Source organism: Dermatophagoides pteronyssinus, unplaced genomic scaffold (assembly GCF_027571235.1).
Source record: "Dermatophagoides pteronyssinus isolate colony J.1.1.1.1 unplaced genomic scaffold, Derpt_VIB-CSIC_2022.12 sq0007, whole genome shotgun sequence".
NCBI lineage: Eukaryota > Metazoa > Arthropoda > Arachnida > Sarcoptiformes > Pyroglyphidae > Dermatophagoides > Dermatophagoides pteronyssinus.
Window position 1 is genome coordinate 2,691,620 of NW_027461531.1, and position 27,033 is coordinate 2,718,652.

At 28.6% G+C, this 27,033-nt stretch overlaps 7 protein-coding genes across 10 annotated transcripts; 3 read left to right on the forward strand and 4 right to left on the reverse strand.

Annotated features, from left to right (window-relative positions):
* Window positions 1-1,951: 1,951 nt before the first annotated feature.
* Window positions 1,952-5,776, forward strand: LOC113793443 (uncharacterized). Its single transcript, XM_027343487.2, has 5 exons — window positions 1,952-3,013; window positions 3,168-3,457; window positions 3,526-3,721; window positions 3,908-4,125; window positions 4,216-5,776. The coding sequence occupies exons 1-5, from the start codon at window positions 2,732-2,734 to the stop codon at window positions 4,997-4,999; spliced, it is 1,770 nt and encodes a 589-aa protein (XP_027199288.2). The 5' UTR covers window positions 1,952-2,731; the 3' UTR covers window positions 5,000-5,776.
* Window positions 5,777-6,718: 942 nt separating this feature from the next.
* Window positions 6,719-13,920, reverse strand: dome (cytokine receptor domeless). Of its 3 annotated transcripts, XM_075820553.1 has the most exons (7): window positions 13,774-13,920; window positions 10,906-11,316; window positions 10,636-10,854; window positions 10,266-10,550; window positions 10,052-10,184; window positions 9,438-9,952; window positions 6,719-9,367 (listed from the first exon to the last, which is right to left on the reverse strand). In XM_075820553.1, exons 3-7 carry the CDS (start codon window positions 10,733-10,735, stop codon window positions 7,341-7,343), a joined length of 3,060 nt encoding a protein of 1,019 aa, XP_075676668.1. In that variant the 5' UTR covers window positions 10,736-10,854; window positions 10,906-11,316; window positions 13,774-13,920; the 3' UTR covers window positions 6,719-7,340. The 3 variants fall into 3 exon arrangements, with proteins under 3 accessions (XP_075676668.1, XP_075676670.1, XP_075676669.1); XM_075820555.1 differs by lacking the exon at window positions 13,774-13,920 and adding an exon at window positions 12,520-12,880 and having other exon boundaries at window positions 10,636-11,316; XM_075820554.1 differs by lacking the exon at window positions 13,774-13,920 and adding an exon at window positions 12,307-12,456 and having other exon boundaries at window positions 10,636-11,316.
* Window positions 13,921-14,413: 493 nt separating this feature from the next.
* Window positions 14,414-16,544, forward strand: LOC113793349 (uncharacterized). 2 transcript variants are annotated; one of them, XM_075820561.1, is made up of 3 exons: window positions 14,414-15,306; window positions 15,368-15,662; window positions 15,751-16,544. In XM_075820561.1, the coding sequence occupies exons 1-2, from the start codon at window positions 15,024-15,026 to the stop codon at window positions 15,625-15,627; spliced, it is 543 nt and encodes a 180-aa protein (XP_075676676.1). In that variant the 5' UTR covers window positions 14,414-15,023; the 3' UTR covers window positions 15,628-15,662; window positions 15,751-16,544. The 2 variants fall into 2 exon arrangements, with proteins under 2 accessions (XP_075676676.1, XP_075676675.1); XM_075820560.1 differs by having other exon boundaries at window positions 15,368-15,616.
* LOC113793338 (BOS complex subunit TMEM147) lies at window positions 15,653-16,533 on the reverse strand. Its single transcript, XM_027343357.2, has 3 exons — window positions 16,391-16,533; window positions 16,127-16,320; window positions 15,653-16,046 (listed from the first exon to the last, which is right to left on the reverse strand). The coding sequence occupies exons 1-3, from the start codon at window positions 16,465-16,467 to the stop codon at window positions 15,730-15,732; spliced, it is 588 nt and encodes a 195-aa protein (XP_027199158.1). The 5' UTR covers window positions 16,468-16,533; the 3' UTR covers window positions 15,653-15,729.
* Window positions 16,545-16,750: 206 nt separating the features above from the next.
* Set8 (SET domain containing 8) lies at window positions 16,751-18,476 on the forward strand. The gene is given in 3 exon segments (XM_027343345.2): window positions 16,751-17,542; window positions 17,545-17,703; window positions 17,776-18,476. Coding segments are annotated over 3 exon segments (1,068 nt in total). The 5' UTR covers window positions 16,751-16,927; the 3' UTR covers window positions 18,070-18,476.
* Window positions 18,477-20,247: 1,771 nt separating this feature from the next.
* On the reverse strand, window positions 20,248-21,026 carry Rab3 (RAS oncogene family member Rab3). The gene is made up of 2 exons (XM_027344556.2): window positions 20,689-21,026; window positions 20,248-20,584 (listed from the first exon to the last, which is right to left on the reverse strand). The coding sequence occupies exons 1-2, from the start codon at window positions 21,024-21,026 to the stop codon at window positions 20,272-20,274; spliced, it is 651 nt and encodes a 216-aa protein (XP_027200357.1). The 3' UTR covers window positions 20,248-20,271.
* Window positions 21,027-24,620: 3,594 nt separating this feature from the next.
* Ddx1 (ATP-dependent RNA helicase Ddx1) lies at window positions 24,621-26,969 on the reverse strand. The gene is made up of 3 exons (XM_027344399.2): window positions 26,604-26,969; window positions 25,462-26,542; window positions 24,621-25,386 (listed from the first exon to the last, which is right to left on the reverse strand). Exons 1-3 carry the CDS (start codon window positions 26,967-26,969, stop codon window positions 24,671-24,673), a joined length of 2,163 nt encoding a protein of 720 aa, XP_027200200.2. The 3' UTR covers window positions 24,621-24,670.
* Window positions 26,970-27,033: the final 64 nt, after the last annotated feature.

Here is a 27,033-nt window from a genome sequence, read left to right on the forward strand (position 1 = left end):
CTAGGCGCCCAATTATTATTATTATTATTTTTATTTTGTTGCATTCTTTCATTTGGTTTTGTATTATTATTATTATTATTATAAGTCTATAAATAATAATAATCTAATGCTTTGTGTGTGTGTGAACGTATGAAAGTCATATTATATCGTATTTTATGGCTCAATACACATCCTTTTAGATAGGAAAACAACAACAACAACAACAACAACACTCCCTTGGTGACAAAGATTTTATTTTATCCATTCTTTTTGTTATGTTATTAGGCAATAAATGATATATTTCCTAATGTGTCATTTGATATATCAGGTGTACTTTTATTTAGTGCGTTTTGTATATGTGTGTGTGTGTGTGTGTGTGTGATGATGATGATTAAAATACGTTTTTATCTTACTCTCTCTCTCTCTCCTTCCCGTAAATGTTAGGTATATTTTTCAGATAATAAAAGTTTTCTTCTTCTTTTTTTCTTGAAAATAAATTCGAATTTGTTTATTTTTCTTCATCAAAATCATGTAATAATCATTATCATTTAATTTCCTATGAAGAATTCGAGAAGAATAAACAAAACAAAACAACAACAGCAACAGAATCGACACAAAATGTTGGATTAAATATAAATGTGTCATTCGAATGTTTTTGACAATATTAGAAACATCATCTTTTGTTTTTCTTCAATGAAAATAAAAATCGAGCAAATACTATTGATAATAATGTACATTATAACAAACAAACAGAAAAAGATATTAAATTTAATGTTCATTACTTATAGGATGATGATGATGATGATGATGCAAAAAAAAAATAAACAAAAAACAAATAGATTATATTAGGCGCCATTCTGGATCCAAAATATCTTTCATTATTGTTATTCATTCATACCAAATAATTGTTAATGTTTTAATTCGCTTCTGGTATTCATTTTTACTTAAGTGTTATTCTTTTGATTTTATTCTGATTTAGATTTTTGAAACACACAAACATGAAAACACAGGCATTAACCTTAAGGATTCTTGAATGAAATAAATACAAAATTCAATGGAAAAATTGAAGAAGAATATGTATACATTGGAATTCATTAAGAATATATACGATATTTATGAAATTATTATTCGAATGTCAAGGAGACATTTATTTTGACATTTAAATTTTTTTCTTAAAAACAATTATATATTGTTATATTTCATATTAATTTATGTAAAAACAAACAAACAAAAACTTTAACGATTCAATCTTATGACATGGAAAATTTGACAAAACATCCTAATACTTTTGGGTCGAGATTTTGATTAAATGATGTTTCAAACAAAAACCAAAAAAAAAAAAATGTACGGGCACCCACACACATTTTTATTCAATAATTTAATTTACAAAACGAATTAGCCTAGATAAGATTTTTTTCTCTTGATCTCTCTTTCTACATTTATTTTATGATGATGATAATGGTCAAGCTTAATGATGATAATAATAATGGCTAATAAAAAGAATTTAAAAAAAACATGATAAATTCGAATGACCTTAATTGTTCATAGGTCAAGAACAGGTTCATCATATATAAAACTTGTGACGAAACCAATCGAATCCATGGAGTTTCCCTCTGATTTCTTCCGTTTATTGATCTGTTTTTTTTATATATTTCTTCATGACTTCCATTTTCTGTTATGATGATGATGATCATGGTATGACAGGTTTTTTCATTCACATTCAAAATAGTGTTGTGGTCGATATTGTGAATATATATTGGTTTTTTCATTTCAGGTTTTTTTTCCTGTTCATTCTCTTTTGCGTTTACTTTCTGGATATATGTGTGCTGTTTTTGTGTGCATAGATATTTTGTGGCCATAGGATTGTATGGGTATCCGCTTTCGTCCATTCTTTTCATTTATTCGAAAAGCGCGCGTGCACACAGTTGAATAAAGGAAGAGAGAGAGAGAGAGAGAGAGAGGAACTCATCTTCATGTGCTTCAATTCTCTCATTTTTTTTTTTGGGTTATATGGTGGTGGCTAATATATATTTTTTTTCTTCAAAATATTTATTTTATATTTGAGGAGCCAGGATCCCGTTTTTCTTCTTTTTGTTACACATTCTTTATGACTATAGCCAATCATCATCATCATAACCATCACATCATCATCATCATCATCGTTTGAAAAGGTTGTCGCCTTGTCGTTTTATTTTTTTTTCTCTCTCTTCCTCATTCAGTTATTCTTTCATTCTTTTTTGTTGTTGTTGTTGTTGTTGGCTTTTACAATCTCATTCGATTCTTGGATCGGATCTTGTCGCCTTGCCGTTTTGTTTGTTGTTTTCGATTGATTTCGTACCGTAATGTTACTACTCACATTTCTCTCTATCTTTCGCGTTTTTTTCTCGCACACTCAATTCTACTCAAATTTTTTTTTGATTGTCGCTATTTTCAATCGCTTAAAACAAAGAATTTCTATTAGATCAACTATTTAACCGACTAAATAAATTTTGTCCATCATTCATCGTGTTAGCCATCATAAAATTTTTTTGCTGTTATTGTTTTTGTTATTGTTGTTGGTTATTATTATTTTTCCTTTTTATTCACAAATTATGTGATACATAATAAAACAAACAAAACAAAAAAAAATGAAATGGATGATAATTCAAAGATGACTTTTTTTTCGAACGCTGATTAATTGATTGATTGATTGATTAATCATTCGATTTGTTCGTCTTGTGCAATATTGAATGTTATATGAATATATCACTGAATGGGTATCTTTAAAAAGTGTCCGTGTTTCTGTACGGGACGACGTCGACGACGTTCACAATCGAGCTTGTTTATCGGCAGTGGTGGTGGTGGCCATCATAATACTAATGCCGCTGGCGATAATAACAATGATTATATTGGCGATGATAATGATCCTTCCATAATCAAAGAGCTTGATTATAGCCATTGTTGTTTGGAAGATGTACCGGCCACTATTTTTACATATGAACGTACATTAGAACATTTAAATCTAGAATCAAATCAAATTCGTGACCTACCAAGAGTAAGTTTTTCCGAAATAAATTCATTTAAGTTTATTTGTTCAATTTATCGATCAATAATCATTTCAATCCAATTTATTGGTTCGTTTTCTTTTTTTCTACTATCATTTTCATTTGTTCATCAATCAATCAATCAATCAATCAATCAATCAATAGGCATTATTCCATTGTGAAGAATTACGTCAACTAAATTTAAGTGATAATGAATTACAATCAATTCCAACTGCCATTTCATCATTGCATAAATTAGAGGAATTGAATTGTTCCAAAAATCATATATTACAATTACCCGACAGTATTAGACAATGTAAATTGTTAATGGTTGTTGAAGCATCAATCAATCCACTTGGTCCACGAATACCCGATTCATTAACACAATTAATCAATTTACGTGAATTATTTTTAAATGATACATTTCTGGAATTTTTACCCGCAAATTTTGGAAAGTAAGTGTTATCTGTATAATGAAAATGTGAACCAAAAAAAAACATTAATAATGTTCATCACAATGTAGATTAACTAGGCTACAAATAGTCGAACTTCGTGAGAATCATCTAAAAACATTACCCAAATCAATCAATCGTTTAGTTGAATTGCGACGATTAGATATTGGTCAAAATGATTTTATTGAATTTCCCGATGTGATTGGTAGCCTTTACAATCTTAATGAACTTTGGTGTGATTTCAACAAACTTGTTACAATACCCGATGTAAGTTTTTGCATTTTTTTGATATTACATGCATAAAAACAAATTATATTCACAAACTACAATGATAATACATCAATTATTTATCGATTACTGTCTCGTTTTATTTATTTACTAAGTTGTCTGTTTCAATTCTTTTATTCGGTTATTTTAACGCATGATTAAATTGTCATCTGTTTTTTTTGGCAGGTTATCGGCAATTTAATTCAATTAACTTATCTGGATGCTAGTTTCAATAAAATCGAAGACATTTCTCCTGAAATCGGTAAATGTATTAATTTAACCGATCTAACATTATCATCGAATAATCTACAAGAATTGCCCGATTCATTTGGTAATCTTCAAAAACTTCTTGTTTTGAGGCTTGATGAGAATGAGCTCAAAACTATTCCATCGTCTTTGGGAAGGTATTGTGTATTTAGATTTTTTTCCCTATCCTGTACACATAAACGTCAATTTTGATTTATGATTTTAATCAATTTTTTTTTTGATTTCAGTCTTAGCCAAATTGAAGAAATTACAATCAATGAAAATATGATCACCGAATTACCATCATCAATTGGACATTTACGAAATTTACAAACATTTATAGCTGATTGTAATAAGATTGAACGTCTTCCGGATTCTATTTGTAGCTGTAATCGTCTTCGTATATTATCATTGGCCGAAAATAATCTTAAATATTTACCTGAAGATTTGGGTCGTCTGTCATCATTACAAGTGTTAAATTTATGCAACAATTATCTAACTTATTTGCCATTTTCATTAACACAAATTACTAATCTTAAATCAATTTGGTTATCAGAAAATCAAACAAAACCATTAATGCCATTACATTCTGAAACATTGGATATTAAATCATCCACCATTGGATCACCACCTCCATTAAAAATACTCACATGTTTTCTATTACCACAGACCAAATCTGAAGAGCACACGACCACTGCCTTGGAACATCATTCCACAAATAATTCACAACGAAGAAAACTTTCATTTTTAACGGTCAACATTGATAAACCATTGATAACGGCTGAGAAAAAAGAATCCATACAATCTATAAATAATAATAATCTAGAATCATTTGAATCAAATGAATCGTCGGCCATTGTACCATTAACTACAAGTTCAACTTCCAATACAAATAAAGCATTCCAACGACAACCAACACCATATCCAAAAGATCTCAAAGTTCAAGCAAGACATGCAAGAAATTTTGTCATGAAACATTTAGATCTAAATAATATCTATATCGAAGAGATCAAAACTGATGATAATGTGTGATCATTTTTATTTCACATTACAATCGTTATTATTAATTCAGTATTATCATTATTATCATTATTATTATTAATTGATTGATTGATTTGATACACCAAAGTCTTCAGATTCTACAATTGTTTGTTGCTTTAGATTTATAATTAATTAGCCTCATTGTTATCATTATTGTTTTTTGTTTTGTTTTCACCGTTAATTGTTCTTATTTGCAAATTTTTTTTTCTTTACCCATTTCCATTCTAATCAATGAAATGATGATTGTGTTTGTAAATTTGCTCACATTACATGATGATTTTCTTAACACAAAACTTATTTGTTTAATTATTTTGCAATGAAAAATTAAAATTTTTTTTTAAATTACACCTTGACAAACAGAATACTAAAAACATTAACAAATCACTATGCACTATAGATCAAATTTTGTTTTCATTTTCACACTTTTTAACTTTGCCACAACTTTATGAATCTCATCTCATTTCATTTGTTATTGATTATTCTCTGTGATACAAACACACACATACACATCTAATTGACCTAAACAATATTTGACCATTTAAAACTTTGATTTTTTTTACAAAAAAAACAGACTTATAATATAACACGAACATACACACAGACATAAAAAAAACGCCCAAACTATGATCTTAAACTGAATCAAACAAACAAACAAACAAATGAATCGATTATTTGAAATTGTTTTTATTTCCTTTTCACTTTATTCACATATTTATCATTTGAAATTTTAAATAAAATAAAATAAAATAATAATTTTCACTTTGAAAATGACTCCTGGTTCATTTTAAGTATCATAGATTTTATTTATTGTTTTTAAAATTAATTTTTCCGTGATCAAATATAACAAGTGTGAGAATATGATAATACAATAATGATAATGAGGAAAGAAGGAAAAACAGAATGATGATGATTAGATGTGTGTCAGTGTAATATAAAAAAATATATACATGTGAATCAAATGAAAGAAAATAAAATATTGTTATTTACATTTTAAAAAATAAAATCAATTTAAAATGATAAAAGAAATATATAAAATTATTTAAACAAATTTCAGAAAAAAAATTTTGTTTTGTTTCAAATAGATTTATACAAAACGTGTGTGTGTGTGTTTTTGGTATTACAATTTTTTTTCAAAATTATAAGCAACAGGTAATTTGTTCATAAGATGATAATTATTAGGATTTATAAATTCTTAATAAAATGATGATGATGATGATTGATATAAATTGTTGTTGGTGTTGTTGTTGCTGTGATTGATGAGCATAAACATAAAAAATAATCTAATTGCGTTTTGTTACCAAATAAAAATAAAAATAAAATCGGAAATAAATATTAGTAGAGAGAATATAAATAAAAACAAAAAATTTGTTCAGTCGTTTTTGTTTTGCATTTCAAATTTTCGGGCACTGATAAACAAATGTATAGTTATTATCATTCGATTTGATCGATCCATTTATATTACACATATTTATATACATCAATGAATTTTAAAAGCTTTGAGAATAATGAATTTTTGTATATTTTTGTTCATTCATGTTCTGTTATTTTTTCTTTTGTTTAACAGAAAAACAAAAAAAAAACAAAAATTATTGAGATGATAAAATATACTTTATACTCCACTGTGTAGAGCTGGGAAACAAACAGAAAAGTAAAATTACTTGCCATTTTTTTTTGATTGATTGAAGTGAAGAAAAATAAAAAATAAAAAGATTGTTTGAAGATATGAATTGATTTATTGACTGGGTTGATTGGATTTGATTTGAATTATAACAAACGACCAGAATATGTATAGATCAGCGGTCGGGGAACCGGGGTAAATTACCCCAAATGGGGTAATGATGAAATTTTTGGGTAACGTTTTCTTTACAAAATTATCAAAATTATTCAATGGGGGGCTATAATATGGGGTAATGATCAAAAAAGTTCCCCGACCGCTGGTATAGATGATGTGTATGTTTTTGTATATGTATACTAGTAGATAGTAATTGATTGAACATAAAATATTTTGCACATTGAGTGATGATAAATTTTTTGGTTTGTTTCTTTTACTTATTCGATAAAAATCCAAAATCGAACACAAAAAAATATAAGGAAGAAACATTACCAAAAATCGAAATGAGATTAATGTTGATGATGATGCATTTATAGGCAAAAGGAATGAAAATAAAAGAGGCGAGTATATATAATAATTATTTCAACTTTAAATTCGATGCGAAAAAATTTCTCAATACATCACAGTTAAATTGATGGGGGTAATTTGGATGAAATGACCCGTTTAAATGATGACCACCATGAATAAGATGAAGTGTTTCGTAAGAATGACCAATTTGATTCAAACTTGATTCAAATTATATGATTGGGGTAATTGAGTTGTATGAGATGGTGGTAAGCATTTTGGTGAATTTGAGCTTGGTATCATAACATATGCAGTTTTTGCTACACTGCCATTATTATTGTTAATATTTGTGGTTGTCATTGGCGATGATTGCTGATTCTGTGATGAAAACATGGGTGTTCGTGATGAACAAACATGATTATGTTCCGGCGACGGTAAACTTGAGCTTGGAGCCGAATGTGTAGAGTTGGATGCTGAAGTTGCTGTAGCCGGCGTTGTTAATGAAGTGGCGGCTGCTGCTGCTGCTGCTGCAGTTGATGAGGAAAATCTTGACCAAAAACTACCAATACCTTTACTAACACCCCCATTGTTCATAGGTGCATGACCATTACTAATGATTTGTGTGGATTTTTTCCCATTCGGTAAGAATGGTTCACGTAATGATTCATCTTGATTATAAAAATATTCCAGATTATCATGATGATTCATATCCGAAACACCTGAATCAGAAGAACAGAATTGATTCGATGATAACTTTATATAAGAATTTTTGGTCAAATTTTTTGAATTATTTCTACTATTGTCATTTTGTTGTTGATCATTATTGATCTGATTATTACTATGATTTATTAACAAAATATTTTGTTCGGCTTCGCCAGACGATGATAATAGTGCCTGATCATTAATAGTATTTGAACTGTTTGCATTTGTAGCTGTATTAGCCATTGTTAAATCACTTTCCATTAGACTAGATTCGGATACATTATTATTACTAACATTATCGATATTTGTTTCACGATATGGTGATTTTTGCGTTGATTGTTCAGGTAACATGTTGTTACGATTGGAATTCTGATTTGACCCAAATTTGGCCTGAAATTGATCTTTGAACGATTGATCTTCCATACTGAAATTTATAGTAAATTCATCATTCTTTTGTTTGACCGATTTAAACGTACGATATGTACAGAAAAGAACAAAACATAGAAGAATTATGAAAGAAATGAAGCTAATTATGAATAACAAAAAACGATTCGGAGACGTTAGTCCCGAATTTGATGATTTTGTTTGATTCGAAAATCCATCATGTGACGGCAAACCAACAAGCGTATGGAGATCTATCGGATTATTTTGTTGATAAGGATATGGTGAGCCTATTAATACCACCAGAATAATTAATTTATATTCTGTATCGTCTTTTAAATCGGTCAATGAATATTGATTTTTATCTTTGTGAACAACTTTAGATATATATTCGTTTGATTTTGTGTTTTTCCAATATCGTATCTCAAATCGATCAATCAATGTTCGGTGAACTCCACAAGTTAATTTCCATTTAATGATAGCACTGTCAGATGTTACATTTTCAGCCATTACATTCGTAATTATAACACCATCAATTTTCTTTGTTTTCATGTTTACTAAACATTTGGCCCATATAATACCAGTCGTTTGTTGATTATGACTGTTAAATGCAATACCAAATTTGTATTCATAATCTGGTAAGTGTAGAAGGCTTTGTTTTTCAGACATTGATTTCCATTGCACTTGATTCAAACATTGACCATTCGTAGCTAAACACCAAAAGAGAGTATAATCTTTAATAAGTGAATCATCGATTGATGTCCAATTCAGCTTATAACTTCCATTGGGAAATAAAAATACATTGATCATGCTATTCAGAATATTGCTTGCATTATTCCAAAGAATTTCACGTGTAGCTGGCAATACAAACAGCGAATAATTATCCGACAATCCAACAGAATTTTTAGAAAAAATATTGAATAAATAACTAACATTACTGCTTAATGTTAGTGTCAGATTTGGATAAAGTGTCGTTTGATTTATCCAATAATCTGGCTCATCTACAACTGAATAAGAGATAAAATACTCAAAATCCGGTCCATTCTGTTCTTCATTGGCTAACGGTTTCCAATAGATCACTACTTTTCGTTCATTTTCCGACAAATTTACCGACAATGTTTCAAATGATTGATTGATAATCATGGGCGATGTTTCAGGAACTTTTATTTAGGAAACAAAGAAAAAAATTAGTGAGTAAAAATTATAATTCAAATTTTGGCAATACAATACTTTTTGGCTCGGATAAAACATCAAAAGAAATCATATCACTCCAATATTGATTGTTTGGATCGTCTACCTTACAGCTAATGTTGAAACGATATTGAGTAAACGGTCTCAGATCTTTCATATCCAATGATACAGTGTTTGATAGTCGGCTAATTTTTTTATTATAATCATTCGGATTGAAATCAATCATACTTATCGTTTTATTATTCATATCGAAAACTGAAATTCTATAAAGTATTCGATTCTTCAATGTCTCATCCAATAATAGATTTTCCGGCGCAATCCATTGCAAATGACCATCAACAAATTGTTCATATTTAGGTTTCATACGTGGTGGCGGCAATTGTGTAATTGATGTCTGATCAAATATAAATGTCTGATTATTGGTGCCAATTTTATTAGAACCTAAAAGTTCCAAAAAATAATGATTATTGTGCAATGATAAATCATGCGATGTATTCCAGAAACAATGTTGTTTATTATTTTCAATATAAACATTTCCACAATCTCTTTTTTCACTATATTCGAGGATGATCCAAGAAGATATCATGATAAAATGAAAAGAAAATCGATTTAGTAAAAGTAAAAATAATACTAATCAAATCGTTAAAACGTACATTTCTAGGCCTTCATGATAGTTATGCAATGTATATTTCGTTTCAATCCTATTGTTAGGCAATGTCCATGAGCATGAAAGTTTTTGACGATAATGAAAGATGCATTCAAAATCACTAACATTTAATGGTTTATCTGCATACAAGTGGAAAAAAGAAACATAATGAATTTTAATCTATTTGAGGTGGGTAAAAATTAATTTTTTTTTTTGCTTACATGCAACATTACCATCACTATAGCAGATAGGTAGAGTCTCTCCATTGGTATCATTAAATTTGCAGGAATAATTACCAAAATCATCAGGGCTAGTATTTTTGATTGATAATCGTACAGTATATGGATCGATTATTGTTACAAATCGTTGATCGATTATAATTTCATTTCGAGCAAAAAATACACGTGAAATATCGATTTCGCCATTATCGACAAATTCTTTTTTCAATGTGCAATTAAATGATAGCTCTTCTCCTACTTCGACATTGGCTTCATTTGGAACAAGATCTAAGATCAAAAAGAACAAAAACAAAGGAAAAAAACTTATAATCATATCCATAAAACAAGGTAATATTCTTTTCGATTAACATACCTCCGAAATTAATACCCATCAGACAAGATTCGACAATAGTAACAATAAGGCCATAAGTCAGAAAAGTGAAGAATATTATAGTTAGTAGTTTTATCATCATTATATTCTTTTCTAATTGTATTTTTTTTTATATATCAACGATAATGAGCGATGAAATTTTTTTTATTTTGATTTGATTATCGATTCTATCGTTATGATGTCATTGAAAATTGATGATCACTGCAAAAAGAATCCTCTTTGAATACAATGATTTTTTTATATAGAAATTACCATAGTGATTGTTTGATCAATGCCATAAAAAACCAGACAGCGAAAAAAAATCAAGGATCACATTGTAACTAAATCGGTCTGTTTTCTTGATAAATCGTTGATGAATTGAGATTATCTTACCAGTCGAAAGTCAATGTCTTCACAATGAAAAAGGCTTGTAATGATTATGATCGGACAAAAAGATTATTGATGTCTGATAGATGACGTCGGATGTACCGAATATTCCAATATTTAAAAATCGTAACATCACATTGGAATTATTTATTCCATAATAATGATATTATTAAACAATCAAATGTCATAATAGAAATTGAACTGAAATGTTCATCACTGACAACAAGTGTTCAATAATGTTTTTCATTTAAACCATCAGAAATCATCTTTTTCGCAGATGAATTTCAATCGCCGATTCTATGGAGAAAAACAAAAAGAAAATTGTTTTCATCGAATTTATTTCAAAATATTTTTAAAAAAAACGGAAAAATGAGTATCAATTTCATTAATTCTCTCTCAATCAATTCAATCTCGCCAGCAAACAAATCGAATAAAGTATGATTATAAATTTCATCACTTTTACTTAAATTACACGCACACTTGAAATATCAATCATCAGTTTGTTCCGCCTTTTCGCACAACTGAATTATCAGCGTTGGTGATTGGTGAAAAAAAAAGATTAACAAGTAAATCAAAGTAAACATAACACAAAGATTATTTGACATTTATTTTTTTTCTTCTAAATCATCAATATGATTATCAAATTAAATAAATGAATTGGAAACCAAAACATTTTTTTGGGTCTAAATTTGTTTATTATATTTGAAATAAGAGGGAAAGAGATTAATAGCAATAGATAGACAATCAAATCAAAACAACAAGCTGATTGTTAAAACATATCATAAAAAGATATAGAGAATTGAAAAAAATATGGCTGATTACTTTATTTTTTTTTATTCTTTCATATCATTATTTTTGTATTAAATATTTAACGGATTACTTTTTTAACGTCAACACAATGTAATTGATTAAAACAAAATTGTAGAATAACTATAATTCTATATTCAAAATTGATCATAACCCGATTGCTTGAGCTGATGATTTTTTATTATTTTCATTAATTCTTTTCAAAAAATAACTGTAGGAAAAAAGTTTCATGGTCAATCATAAATGAATGGTTAGAATTTTTTTTTTGTTGTTTCAAACATTTCCGCGATCAAATGAATAAAAACATCATCAAATCGAATGAATGAATGAAATAAAAACATTAAAGAAAACGAGAAAAAAAAAGAAATTTTCAATTAACAATCTTTCATATCAAGAGAAAGAAAAAAACAACAACGATAATTGTTTGACAATAAAAAAATGGGAAAATTTTCAACAAAACAAAAAAAAAGTTATCATCACCAGTAAATTATCAATCATTTTAAAGTTTATCATCATCATCGATCGATTTTTACCCATTCATTGGGTAATAGCATGTTTCTCCCTCTCACATAATCATTCTGTTATGAATTTGATGATGATGAAAATGGAAAAAAATTGAATGGAACAAACAAAAATTTACAGCGACGAATCAAAAACAAAAAAAAATGAAAAAATACCAAATACAAGACATACGGATATGTTTCGATTTTTTTCAAGTCTTGACAACGATTTGTATAGAGCACACAACAACAACACAAAAATATACAAGCTGTTTTTTGCCAAGTTGATTATTACACAACACCGACGAATGATGATGATACCGATTTTTTTTTCTCTCTTCATAAACAACTCAACAACAACAAAAATTCGATTTTTCAACATTCAACAAACACACAACAGTCCGACAAAACAAAAGTTTGCTTAGAGATCTCTCTCTCTTCCTTTGGGTGCTGTAAACACAAATCAACAAACAAACAAACAAAAAATGATGAATGGAATAAATAGAAAACGAATTCAAAACATTTTTTATGAATAAAATTAAATAAATCAAAATTTAAAATGGAAACCAATTTTTTTCATTAATGAATATATTCAATTATAATCAATCATTATAGGGAAAAAAATTTTCAATAAAACAAAACTAATTTTGAATCCAGGTTCTGAAAAATTATTTGCGGCGTTGGAGAAAATTATTTTCAATACAAACATTGAAACACACATACTTGGTAAAAAATAAAATTAACACTATTGATTATCATCATCATCTCAAATAGATTATTTATGAAATTAAATATGCATTTTTGTTATTATTGAAAGAAAACATAGAGACGCCGCTATCAACAATCCAACGATGAAGATGATGATGACCACACGACGACGCAAATTATTAATAAAGAATATATTTTCTTCTTCATTTCAATTCGTTCGTTTCGAGAGGTTTCAAAAAAACTAAAAACACACACACACACACTATTAATATTAAGCTACTATTTTCATTTAAACACACTTTATTAAAACTATCCATTACACAATTCTTGTTTTTTTTTCGAGATTCAGAATACAACAAGTTTAAAGATTCGGATTTAGTTTATATGGTCGACTGATGATGATGCTGCTGCTGCTGCTTCTACACTTTTTTTTCGGCTTATTTGCTTGCTTGCCATCATCTATTTGTTGTTGTTTTTTCGTTCATTGCAGATTTTATTTTTGTTGTTGTTATCATCATCACCATCGTCGTAGCCGTCGAAACTTTTTTTTCCAATTTTGTTTTTGTTTATTATTTTTCTTCAATCCTTCAATTGCACAAGTTTTGGATTTTTTTTTATATATCAAATTTTTTTTTCTCCTGGTTAATTTTCAAAATTCCCTCTTTCTTTCCCTCTATAATATTGTAGGTTCCAAGTTGGACAAAAACAAAAACAAAAATTTTAACTAAAGAAAACTTACCAGTCAAAGATGACACGTTGATATTGTTTTATGTTTTGGTGGTTTTTAGTTTTACACGATGATATTTATTAATGTTTTGTTGTAAAAAATAGATGATGATATTTGTCTAATTGAAAATACAAATTATAAAGTGATTTTTTATGTTTTATTTGATGTTCATTTCATGTTTTTTTTTATCGAAATGATAATTAAAATATTTCATTCTTTAAACTCTAAGCTATTTGTCTAGCTAATTTGGAGTTATAGAATCGGATAGAATTCAAGAATAAACACACACACACACATCAGCAAAGAAGAAGAAAAAAATCGAACACAAATGATACACACACCGAAAATAATGATTGAATTGAAGCACCCAAACAATTCATGGACCGACCATTCATTGGAACACATATAGTGGATATCATCATTACCACCACCATCATCACAATCCTCTCATCAAATAAATGTTTTTACGCATGTGTATTTCGAATTTTTCCAATTCATTCGAATCGCAATGTGTGTTTTTAGTTTTGTTGCGCCGCTTCTTACTTGCTGATGATGCTGTTGTATGGATTAACTCATGAATGAATGAATGAATGAAATGCCACCTAGCGGCTAATTCGTCTTTTTTTATTATTTTTCGTTACTGAAAATAAAAAAAAAAATTGAAATTTCTCAGCGATTGATCAAACAACATTCTTCTATCATTTCTCACTATAGTTTTTTTTGCGATTCATATTTTTCTCATGAACATGTCATGATCATATGTCTGTTTGTTTCATTATCGTTTTTTTTTCGTTGGCAATGAAGATACATGCGCGCCAATACTAACATTTAAGGCGCGATTCAATTATAATTTTTGTTTCTTGGTGATGATATAGTTGATGTTCAATGCGGCAAGAAATTGAGAAAAAGAATAAAATAAAAATTCATTCTGAAATTTATATGTTTTCGACATGGCATGTAGAGGCCATTAGTTCAAAAAAAACAACAAAAATCGAAATTCAACATTCAACGAAAAAAAAGTCCGCAAAACAACAACAAAAACAAAAACTCATCCATAACCCGAATCGAAATCATCGACCGAAACCGGAAAGAAAGAGTGAAAAAAGAGGTTCCAGAAAAAGGCCCAAATGTTCGAATGATGATGATGACGATCTTGTCGATTCTTTGTTATTTTAAGCACATTTTACAAGTATTGTAATCATCATTATAAACGACAACAAATAATCGATCTGAACTCTTTTTTCTTTTCGCCATTCTGACAAATGTTTTTTTTCATTAAAAAAAACAATAATTTTCTATTTTTTTATCTATTTCAATTCTCGACAAAAAAAATTTCTTTTGATCATTCAAAAAAACATTTTAACATTTTCTATATTGTCATAAACATGACTTTAAAGCGACCCTTTAATGATTTAAATGATGATAGCCATCATCAACAGAATCATCAAGAATCATCAATTTCAAAGACATTTGATTCACCATCTAAACGTAAACGTAATAATGTTCATTTATTACAACAATTTCCAGCCAATTTAGTCAAGATAAGTGAGTAGTTTGAATGATTTTTAATTTTCAAAAATTGATTTTTCATATTTCAACAATCTAGATCCATTTATATCAATGACTTCGCATAGAAATGAAGCGAAATCTGTACAGATAATGGGCGCTTCGATTTGTCATCAATGTAAAATTAATCAGGTTATCAATGCAAAAATGTGTGATTTTTGTGATCGTATATTATGCCATGATTGTCAACAATTATGTCGTCATTGTAATCGATATTTTTGTAGCCTTTGTTCAATTCGAACTTATGATTATTCAAATGAATGTGTAAACGTTGCTATCTGTTTCAATTGTAATCGTTGATGAACTAATTAACTTAATTTGATAATTAAATTTTTGTAAATAATAATGTGTAGAAAAGCTACACAAATGATTTATTTTTTCCAATTATTTAATCAAAATTGATCATTTTTCATTCAAATTTAGTATGGCCATTGAAGCAAGACTGAATGCCATTACCATACCAGTACGATAAATAATGTTAAATTCTATGAATGAAATTGCTAAAATATATCCGACAATCATGGCCATATAAAGTTTATTTGATTTTCGATTCCAATACCATAATAATGAACATAGACAGATATTTTGCACAAGATCAATATTTGCACCACAAGCATCTATTAAATGATGCCAATCAAATTGTAATGATCGTGCATTCAAGTAAAAATTTACCAAACGAGTAAATATTGATTCGGTTACAGTCCAACCAAGTGCTGTACCTATTTTTACATGTGTTTAATAATTTAATTTGATTTACAATTAACATGTTTACAAAATGATGATGATAGTAAGTACTTACTAAGAATTTTGACCGATGCAACCGAAGCTTTTTGATAATATACCATTGAATAGTAAAGGCCAATACAATCGATTAAATGTTCCCAAAATTCTGTTAGATTAACAAGACCGGCTATTATAAGCATCTTACTAATCTGTGTTAAAATGTAGGCTAATGCACCGGTTACAACACGCATCAAAGTTCCATATTCGGATCTGAAATTTTTTTAATTTACAATCTTAAAAATTGGAAAGGTGCTTTTGGTTTCACATATATATGGCTTACATGACTGAAAATCGATATAAAATAACCGGTGGACCGAAAGTTAATAGTACACAATTTACAAAATGATATAATGTCATTGTAACGGGATAATTATTTAGATATATGAAAACAAAATTAATTCAAAATGATCCGTAAATGAAATCTGATAGAAAAATATCGATAAAATTTGAGCATTGATAAATAACAAAAAATTAAAGAATTTGATGGCATGTTATTAAAAAAAAAAAAAATATCATCATTGAGTTTATGAGCATGACAAAATAGTAGTGGTATTTTTTATTTTTGAATTGACGCATGTGTGTTAATGTTTGAGGAAAAAAAACGGTTGAAAATAACCAAAACAACACCGCTGGCCTCATTAATTTTATTTGTTGTTGAAAATTTTTTTTTTCAAAACACATATCTTATGTTATGAATTTTTCTCTCACAAAAAATTTTGTTTCAAAGAAAATAATAATTAAAATTTTCCTTGTTTATCATCAAATTTTATACATTCAAATGTTTCGATGGACGATATAATCAACGATCGAAATCAAAATGACATCATCACCATTAGCATTACACATATCGATTCCTAATAAATCGGTTATCGTTCGCAATAATCATTTTCAACGTTCAATCGATGAAATGATTAATGAGAAAAAATCCGAAAATGAAGAGGAAAAAGTTGAGATTAAAATCGAAACACAAGATGAAAATTCACCAATACAGAATTCATCATCGAGCACCAGAAATCTTACGAAAAAGCCAAGACGTCGTCGAAGATTGTATTCAGCAACCAAAACAAAACGATCATCGAATAGAACTAAAACTAATTTGAATAAAATTGAAAATAAAGATGATGAATCCGAAAAAATTCTCAAAAATAATGATGATGACAATTTGGATACAAAAACTATTAATGGTGATGATAAAAATGTTGATGTAAAACGAAACAACAACCACCGACAACAAAAACAACAACCGAATGGTGTTGATAAACAACAAATAAAGAAATGTGATAATATTTCAAAGCAAAAATCATCACATAGGATGACTAAACGACAACCAACTACAATTACCACTTCTAATAATGTGATTACGAATTATTTTCCGGTCATTTCACGACGATTATTGGCCGCTAAACTTAAAGAAGAAGAATATAATCAAACGTATTATTGAATGTATTGTTAAAACAAACCGATCCATTCGACTATTTAGCCATTACTGAATTTCAATCAAAAGGAAAAGCAATCATTGCAAAAGAACCGATACGAAAAGGTTCATTTATCTGTGAATATAGTGGTGATTTGATTGATCTAGATTCAGCCAAGGTTAGTCAATCATTTTTATAATGGTTAAATAACATTCATTGATATGATTTTTTTTTGAATTTTGTCATTTAGAAACGTGAACTTGAATACGAACAAAATCAAGCCGGTTGTTATATGTATTATTTTAATTGGAATTCAACAATCTGGTGTGTAGATGCTACCAAACCGACTGATCGTTTAGGTCGATTAATCAATCATTCAAGAAAAGCGCCTAATTGTAAAACAAAAATTTTTGAATATAAACAACGGCCACATTTGATATTTATTGCATTACGTGATATTAATCAAGATGAAGAAATTCTTTATGATTATGGTGAACGTGATCCAATGGCAATCAAATCACATCCATGGTTGACGGCTACATAACAGAAAACAAAACCGAATTTTTTTTTTGTTTATTTGTATATATACAATGTGTATTAACTTTGATCATTATATCGTTTTTCACATTTAATTTTACTCGAACAAATTTATTTTTGTCTCCATTACTAATCCACCGTATTCCACAATGTTTGCATACCCACACACAAACAATCATTTAATTATCTGTAATCATCATCACTAACATCAATGATGGTCAACAGTATTAAGAAAAAAACTTCCACTTTCACCCTAATACAGGCAAAGAAAATACTGAAAACAAAAAACTTTTTGCTACACAAATTTATTTTGAAATCTATTTTTATTATTATTATTATTTTTCATTCGAAACTTTATATTCATTTCATTCGGATTTATCGGTATTAATAACAATAAATGATTATAAAATACTACTAATATTTTCAAACAGTTTAAAGAGAGAAAGTGAGAATAACTTTGAAACAAAAATTTGCATTTTTATTCAATTTCAACAACAGCGCCTAAAAATAAAAACATTATTCTGTGTGTGTGTGTTTGTGCATACATTATAAAGATAACGGAATTTGATATTGAGAAAAAACAGTTGTCCGTTCACGAGATGTTTTTAATTTTTATCAAATTTTGTTGTTGTTGTTGAATATTGAAATTCCGGTGTACGTGTTTGGCCATTTGAATGTGAAATCTATTTTTATATATGAAAATGTGTGAATCGAGATCATGTGAATGAAATGGTTTCTGGTTGTTTTTGCCATGGCTTAATATTATCAAAAAAAAAATATCTGCACCGAGAATATTATTTTTATTTTTTGTTTAAATGAAAAAATTTGGTTCGTATGCTGATGATGAAAATACATATAAACAATTTTTTATTATATCAAAGATTGACATATATGATACCGATAATAGGTGTGGATGTTTGTAACGTGGGCGAGCAACGGAAGAAAAAGATAACGGCGAATCCAAAAAAGAAAATGACATTTACATTTATAATAAGTTATTTTCTTGAAAATTCTTTAAAATGAATATACACACACATCATTAACCATTTTCTTTTCAGGATGTTTTCATTTTTTTTTCTGAAAGATTATTATTTTTCTTTTGTCAAATCAATTCATATGAATGAATGACATTTGTATATGCAGTTAATTCAAATTTATGCATCCAATGTTTTTCCGGAAGAAAATGAATTAATTTGGGTTTCATTTTTTTGTCGGGTAAATTTAGTTAATAATGTTTACTTTATCCTGATGATACAACAACAACAACAATATATTTATTTATATCATTATTCTGATTAGGATAATGTTAATAGGATATACGGTTAATATAAAATAACCGAATGATGATGATGATTTATTAAGAATCAATCCAGTATTGTAAATGTACGAAAAGGAATTCATTCATTCAGTTTTTTCTCACTTCAATCACACAACATCAAAAAGTTAATATATAAAGTTAATAAGTGAATTTGCCTATTTTATTCGACAAAAAAAAAGAAAAAGAAAAAAAGACAAGTATATAGCAATGCAAACGATAAAATTGGGAGAGAGAGAGAGAGAGAAGAAAAATGTTTGTTTTTTTTCATCATCATCATCAATATTATAATTTGTTGTTATTCTGTTTTGTTTTGTTTGTTTGATATTACAAGACAAGACAATTCGATTATTAATGTTATTTCAATGGAATTTTTTTCAATTTGGGAATCTTTGAATTCGATGAATTCGACCGAATAAAAGAGAGTGAGAGAGAGAGAGAGAGAGAGAGAGAGAGAGAGAGAGAGAGACTTATTCATTTTTTTCTTCATTTATGATTTTTTTTGTTGTTTTGTTTCCGCTTATCGTAATGAGAATAATGATGATGATGATGATGACAGTGATGAATTTGGTTGGAATTTTTGTAACGAGCGAGCGAGCGAAAGAAAAAATTGATGTTAAGGTAGGAAAAAAATTTTTTTTTTTGTAATAATGCAATTTGGACTTTTTTTTTATATATGTGTGTTAGAAGTTTTGGTGTGTGTGTGTTGATAAAAGAAAAATTGTAATTTTTTTTTTCGTAGTTTGGTGGAAATCAACTTTACTTGTTTGTTTGGGTGTATGTGATGTTAAATTGTGTTTTTTTTTTATATTGAAAATTCTTGCTAACAATTTTTTTTAATTTTGTTTGTTGAAAATTTTCAACCGGGAAAAAAATGAATGAAATTTTTATTTTTTAACAATTACAATTCTGATTCTGTGGCATAGGATTTTCGGCCAATCGTGTACCTTTCGATGCATTCATAACATTTGGATCAGAATCCAAACTTTCGCTCATTTTATCGCATATAATATCGACTAAACGTTCAAATACAGCTTTAACATTAATATTTTCTTTGGCTGATGTTTCAAAAAATTCTAAACCTAATTGATCGGCTAATTGTTTACCACGTTCATATGAAACGACACGTTCATCTTCCATGTCGCATTTATTGCCCACCAATATTACTTGTGCATTATCCCATGAATATGTTTTTATCTGTGTTACCCTATTATATGATCAAAATATACAAAACATAATTAATTGATTAATCAATCGAAATTGAAAAGGTAAATGAATGAATGAATGAATGAATAGTTTGACAATACTAACCAATCTTGTACTGAATTAAATGATTCTTCATTAGTTACATCATACATTAATATGAATCCCATTGCACCACGATAATAGGCAGTAGTTATTGTACGATAACGTTCTTGACCGGCCGTATCCCATATTTGTAATTTAACACGTTTATCTTGACGAAAAACGGTTTTTACTTTAAAATCTATTCCAACTGTACTGACAAATGCCGATGTAAATGAATCATCAGCATAACGAAATAGGAATGATGTTTTACCAACACTACTATTTCCTATGATCAAAATTTTGAACATATAATCGAAATTTTGATCGACCGTATCTTTTTGCCATTTTTGATCCTGATTCATGATATTATTATTATTATTATTTTTGTTTTCTGTAATCAATTTAAAAAAAATCATTAATGACGTAAATGAAAATCAATAAATGTTTAACACTTACTTTTTTTTAGCTCTTCAAAAGCATTCAATGCTTGTTATTTTTTTTTGTTAGTTAAAAATAAATTAAAAATTTGGAATATTTTTATATTTTCAGTGAACAACAACAACAGAAAAAAAACAACAAAAAATCACGATTTTCTATCCCCCAAAAAAATTTGATAAAGTGATAATTAATGATGATGAAAATTTCCAAATCAATCGGATGAATATGATGAAATAAGAGTGATGAAAACTTTTTTCATTGAAGCCTGAAACTTTTTGGTCGCTTCGTTTAGCTAGTTTATTTCACGACAAGCTGGTTAATAATTACAAACATTTATATCAAAATGTTATTCGAGGTTATTAATTGATGAATCAATAAGTTTGTTGTTGTTGATGATGATGATGTTTAATTATTTCAAATATTGATTAGAATAGAACCACAAATCAAGAGTTCAAAAACAAAAAACAAGAACTAAGCTCCCAAAAAACCGAAAACAACAATATCTATTGATTCCCAAAGATTATTACATAAACCAATAACCAAAACACAAACAAAACCGTTCCAAACAAACAAACACACACCCGAACCACACACACACAAAAGTTATTTGTTTGTCGTCAAATATTTCAAACACTGGACACACACAAACACACAATTTGGAATTGCTCTAATTAACTTGAATAAATTTCTTAGTGATTAACGCAAGTATCGATTGTTATTATTAATATGGTTTGATAACAGAAAAAAAATATGATGAATATTAGGAATCAATCAATAGTGAAGAGTGAAATGAGAACAGTAAAATTTTCAGTGAATATGATCATCAGAATCGTTTTGATTATAAAAATTGATAAAACGTTTTTTGGGATTGAAATGAACTGGTTCCAAAAACTTGAACATTAGTCAAGAACAACAAAAAAGAGAGAGAGAATAAAGTAGTTTTTTTTTGCTTCTTTTTTTCTGGTTGGAATGAAGAATGAATGACTTATGATGATGATGATGATGATGATGATGAGAATATTCTTCTTCAATGCACAAACAAACAAACGAAAAAAAAAGAAGAAGAGGTGTGTTTGTATGGTATGTATCCAGAATATAACGTCAGAACGTTGAGCTTCAACAAAAAAAAAAAATCCGCGTATAGTTTCGATTTCAAAGCAGCTAGTTATTATTATTATTATTTGGTAGGTCGTTGAGAGTTTGAATCACAAGAATGATTTGTCGTCGTCGTCGTCGTCGTCGTTTCAAAATACCACTATTACTTGAATCCGAAAAAAATTCTTGGTTCTATATATACGATTGGAATATTGGAAAAAAATTATGTTTTTTTGGCCCAATTTTTGTTCCCTGAACGAATACACTGAATTTGGAACACTAAACAGCAGCAGCTGCTAAAAACGATTTTAGGTTATTCTTTCTTTCTTTTTGTTTTGTTTTGTTTTGTTTGTCGTCGTCTTTTTATCTTGTTTGTCGGTAAATACAGACGCCGATATTATACAGAACAAGAGAATAGTGTAACAACTCTATATATGGTAGAATTAAAATTTTCATATATTATATAGACAGATAAAGATAGATAGATAAATGGAATGGACACCCAATTTCTTCGATTATGGATAGATGATATGTATGTGGAAGGAATTTTGAAAATCGAAAAAAATTTTCTTTTCTTTTTCTTTTTTTTTTTGTTGGGAATGTCAAGATCAGATGTTGAGAGTCGACTCTTGTTTGTAAATAAAAGCAAAAAAAACGAAGCTTAAGATTCTAAATTTGATTTGAACTTTAACTTTTCAATTTAAAACAATTTGATTATCTGATTTGTCTGATGAACGAAAGATGAATTTAAATTTAGAACCAAAGAAAAAAAGGTGCCGGTAAAAAAAAATAAAATAATTCAATTTTAAACAAATTTTTAAAAACAAAAACCCAAAAAAAAACTAATTTGTTTAAAACGAAATTTGTAAAATTGAAATAATCAATAAATTATTTGGTTTTGGTATCGTATAAACATACACAACAAACAAATTGTTATTTTTTCCTTTGATATAGAAAACGTCACCATTATTTTTCTCCGAATAGATTATATATTATGGCTGATATGTATACAACCTTTTTTTTCCCTACAATATTCCACACACACACACACACACAGACACACATTTCCTATTCATATTGGATCTGTTGTTGTTATTATTTTGCTGGTAGCATTGACAAACAAACACACTAATTGATATAGTATTTATTCAAGGTCTACACGATTTGAATAAAAGTGAATAAAAAAATAGATAAATAATTTTTATCATATAAAAATTATCCATCCCATATTCATATTTGCTGTTGTTGTTGTATATTCCGGATACATTTAAATTTTTTTGGTTGTGCGTTTGTTTTTTTTTTATTCTTGTGTGTGTCAAGAATTATGATGGAATATTTCATGTATAATAATGACAATGATAATGATGATGATGATGATGATGGCAAATAAATGGCGGTGGACATTTAATATTGATGATCTATGATAGAAAAGAATTCATTCCATTAGCATTGTTTTCGATGCAGACGAACCTATTTTTTTTCGTTTTTTTTGTTTTGTTTATTCTTGATCACGATGATGACGTAATATTTTCTATTAATTTTTTGTTTGTTTGTTTGTTTTTTCGATTGCATGCGAATGGAAACGAAAATCAAGATCGAATATTATTATTTTGGTGGTTTGCCATTATTTTTTTTTTTTGGTTTTCGATTTCAAATAGTGTTTTGGGCATTCATTCATTCATTCATTTTTTTCCAGCTATTTGTTTGTTGTTTCATTGATTAATTGGCTATAGGTTGAATATTGTTTTCAACAAATAATAATGAAGATGAAATTCTATACCTGATCAGTTTGGTTGCCTGGTATTCAGGTATGCAGGTAGGTTTGTGTTTGTGTTTGTGTATTGGTATGTTTATGCAGGTAATAAATACTTTGTCTATATCAATGTAATTATTCGATATCGTTGTTGTTGTTGTTGTTGTTTCTAATAATAATAATATTTTGTAAATAACAACAATCATATTTTAATATAGTTTTTTCAAGATAAAGTTTTTTTCACATTCAGTTTATTCATCATTTTTTTGGAAACAACATGAGCTTGCATAAGGAATCAATATAAATGTTAGTGTATATGATGTAAGAGTAGATTTTTTGTAGTAATAATAAGCTTCGTTTGATCCGATCAGGAAGGAAATTTTTTTTCTTTTATCTGCCTTTGGCATTTTTTCTTTCATATGGATAGTTTCGAAATATTATTAATTAATTTGATAGAAAAATTGGCTGACGGTTTTTTTTCTGTTATTGACCAATTTGTGTATTTTCTTTTTGGAATTTAATTAATAATGAACATGATCAATAAATGCAGAATATTCGAAGGAAATCAAATATAATTCAAAATCACTATTCAAACATAATTATGTTGTTGTTTGTGTGGCAATAGTTACGACTATTTTCAAACAAATCGAAATGAAAACAAAAAATACAATTAAATTGGAAAATTTTATTTGACATGAAAAAAAATCAAGGTTTCATTCATTAATAATAAAGACCAAGATGAACAAGTTGAGCTTTCGATTCCAGTTCATATAATTGTTGTACATTAGTGGCCATTTGTGCGACATGATCTTTATAGGTATAACCACCGGCATTGGATGCTTGTTTAGCTCCATACATTACTTTTCCATCAAATTCATTTACTTCTAATTTAAAATCTAAACCAATTTCCGATATTATACAATTTAAATGTTCTTCAATATCGGCCAATAATTGAATTTCGTTATACCATATACAACATCCACCATGATCAACTAATTCAATGTTCCAGCAATTTTTTCCACGTGAACGACAATTTGCATGAAACCATACTTTTTCTGGTACATTCGAAACAAAACTAATAGCTAAACCCATTCGTTCTGCACGGCCTACGCGACCGATTCGATGTAGATAATTAGCTTTATCATCAGGAAGTGTAACTTGTAATAGATATGGTACACCGGTAATATCGATACCACGAGCTGCAACATCCGTACAAATTAAAAATTTACAATTTTTTGTTTTAAATGTTTCAAGATTAGCTTGTCGTTCTTGTGGCGTACGATCACCATGTAGACAAACACATGAATAATCCTTATGAAGTTTAGTGGATAGATGATTGAAATATGTTTCAAGATTATCGCAATCAAGTTTTGTTCGACAAAAAACAATAGCACAATCAATCTGTAATGCATCGATAGCTTTGATCACATAGTCGGCTAGACATTATTTGAATTAAAATAGTTGGGAAAATTCATTAATTTCTCAATTTCGAAATTCATCAAAAGAATTACCTTTTAAAATTTTGACCGCTTCACTCAACGTTTCTTTATCCGGATTATTATAATTTCGAATATCATTCTGATGAACACCATCAGTTGTGATTGTGTTTGGTAGATTCATCCATGAAGTATCTTTACGTGGATCAACACGTAAGATAACATGATGTACGGTATCCGGTACGGAATCTTCACCCTTAAGATCGACCCAATTCGGAAAAAACATAACTCGTTCGGCTAATTTTTTCACATCAAAGTTATGTAAGGTAGCTGAACAAACAATCATTTGCAGACGTTTACCATCGGGAAACATTCGTGGTATACGGCCATGTAATTGAAGTATGGTTTGCATATTTCCCTGTGCTAGAAATGCATCCACTTCATCGATGATGAAGAAACGACATGATTGTAATGATAGATGACCAGAATTGACCAATTCATTTATTCTTCCTATTGTACCAGTAACAATATCGATACCAGCTTGTAATTGATACATTTGATCTTTGGCACTAAGACCGCCAACTAAAAGACATTGACGAATTTCACCGGAAAGATATTTTTTAAAATTAGCAATACAATTATGAGTTTGTTCAGCCAGTTCACGACTTGGTTCCAGAATTATAGCTTTTGGGCTATTTTCATTCGTCGAACTATTAGCTGAAAAATTATTATTCACAATTTGATCCGATCCTAATTGGCCAATCCATGTACAACTAAACGGAGCATTTTGATCACTATGAAATGTAGCTTTTAGTCCGGCATTTTTAATACAAACACAAGGGAAAAAACAATTCTGTTCACAAAGATTTTGAGGAATCTGAAAAGCGACACCTAAATCTTGGCCATTTTTAGTCCATGAAATTGTACAATAATCCAAATCGATTATATTTCCAATAACATCGAATTTATCACCAAATTTTTCTCCATAATCTTCAAAATTTCGTGAATTACTTTTTTTGGCAGTACCACCGTAACCCCAACTAAAACGATCAGTACCAAGTTCACGAGAAGCATTATCTAATGCCCAACCAACTCGAGCCAATCCCGATGAAGTAAATTCCACTTCATAATAGAATCGATTCTTTTTTCCTCTACACTGATAATTGTAAGGAAAAATTTTCAAGACTGTAATGAATGAGAATGGAATTTTAACTTACCTTTTTAACCGCTTTATTTGCTCGTACACCTTGCCATTGATTTGATACTTTGCTTTGTGCCGAAAGTAGATCGGCTGCCAACGATAGATTAGGATCAATGTCATATGGACTGAATAGACATTTATCCGATACTTGAGATTTATTTGATTTTGATTTTGAATTTAATGTTTCCCATACAATCTGAATTACAGGCAGACAAAAAGCACCGGTTTTACCGGATCCTGTTTCGGCTGCCATCAAAACATCACCACCGCCAAGTATCAATGGAATAGCTTCAGCCTGAATGTTGGTCGGTAAAAGCCAATCCATTTCTTCCAAAGCTTTACCGATCTCTGGCATGATGCCCATTTCTTCAAAGGCGGTCATTTTTTCGATTAATTTCAAATTAACCAAGAAAAAAATCAATGAAAATGATTAATTTGAAAAAATA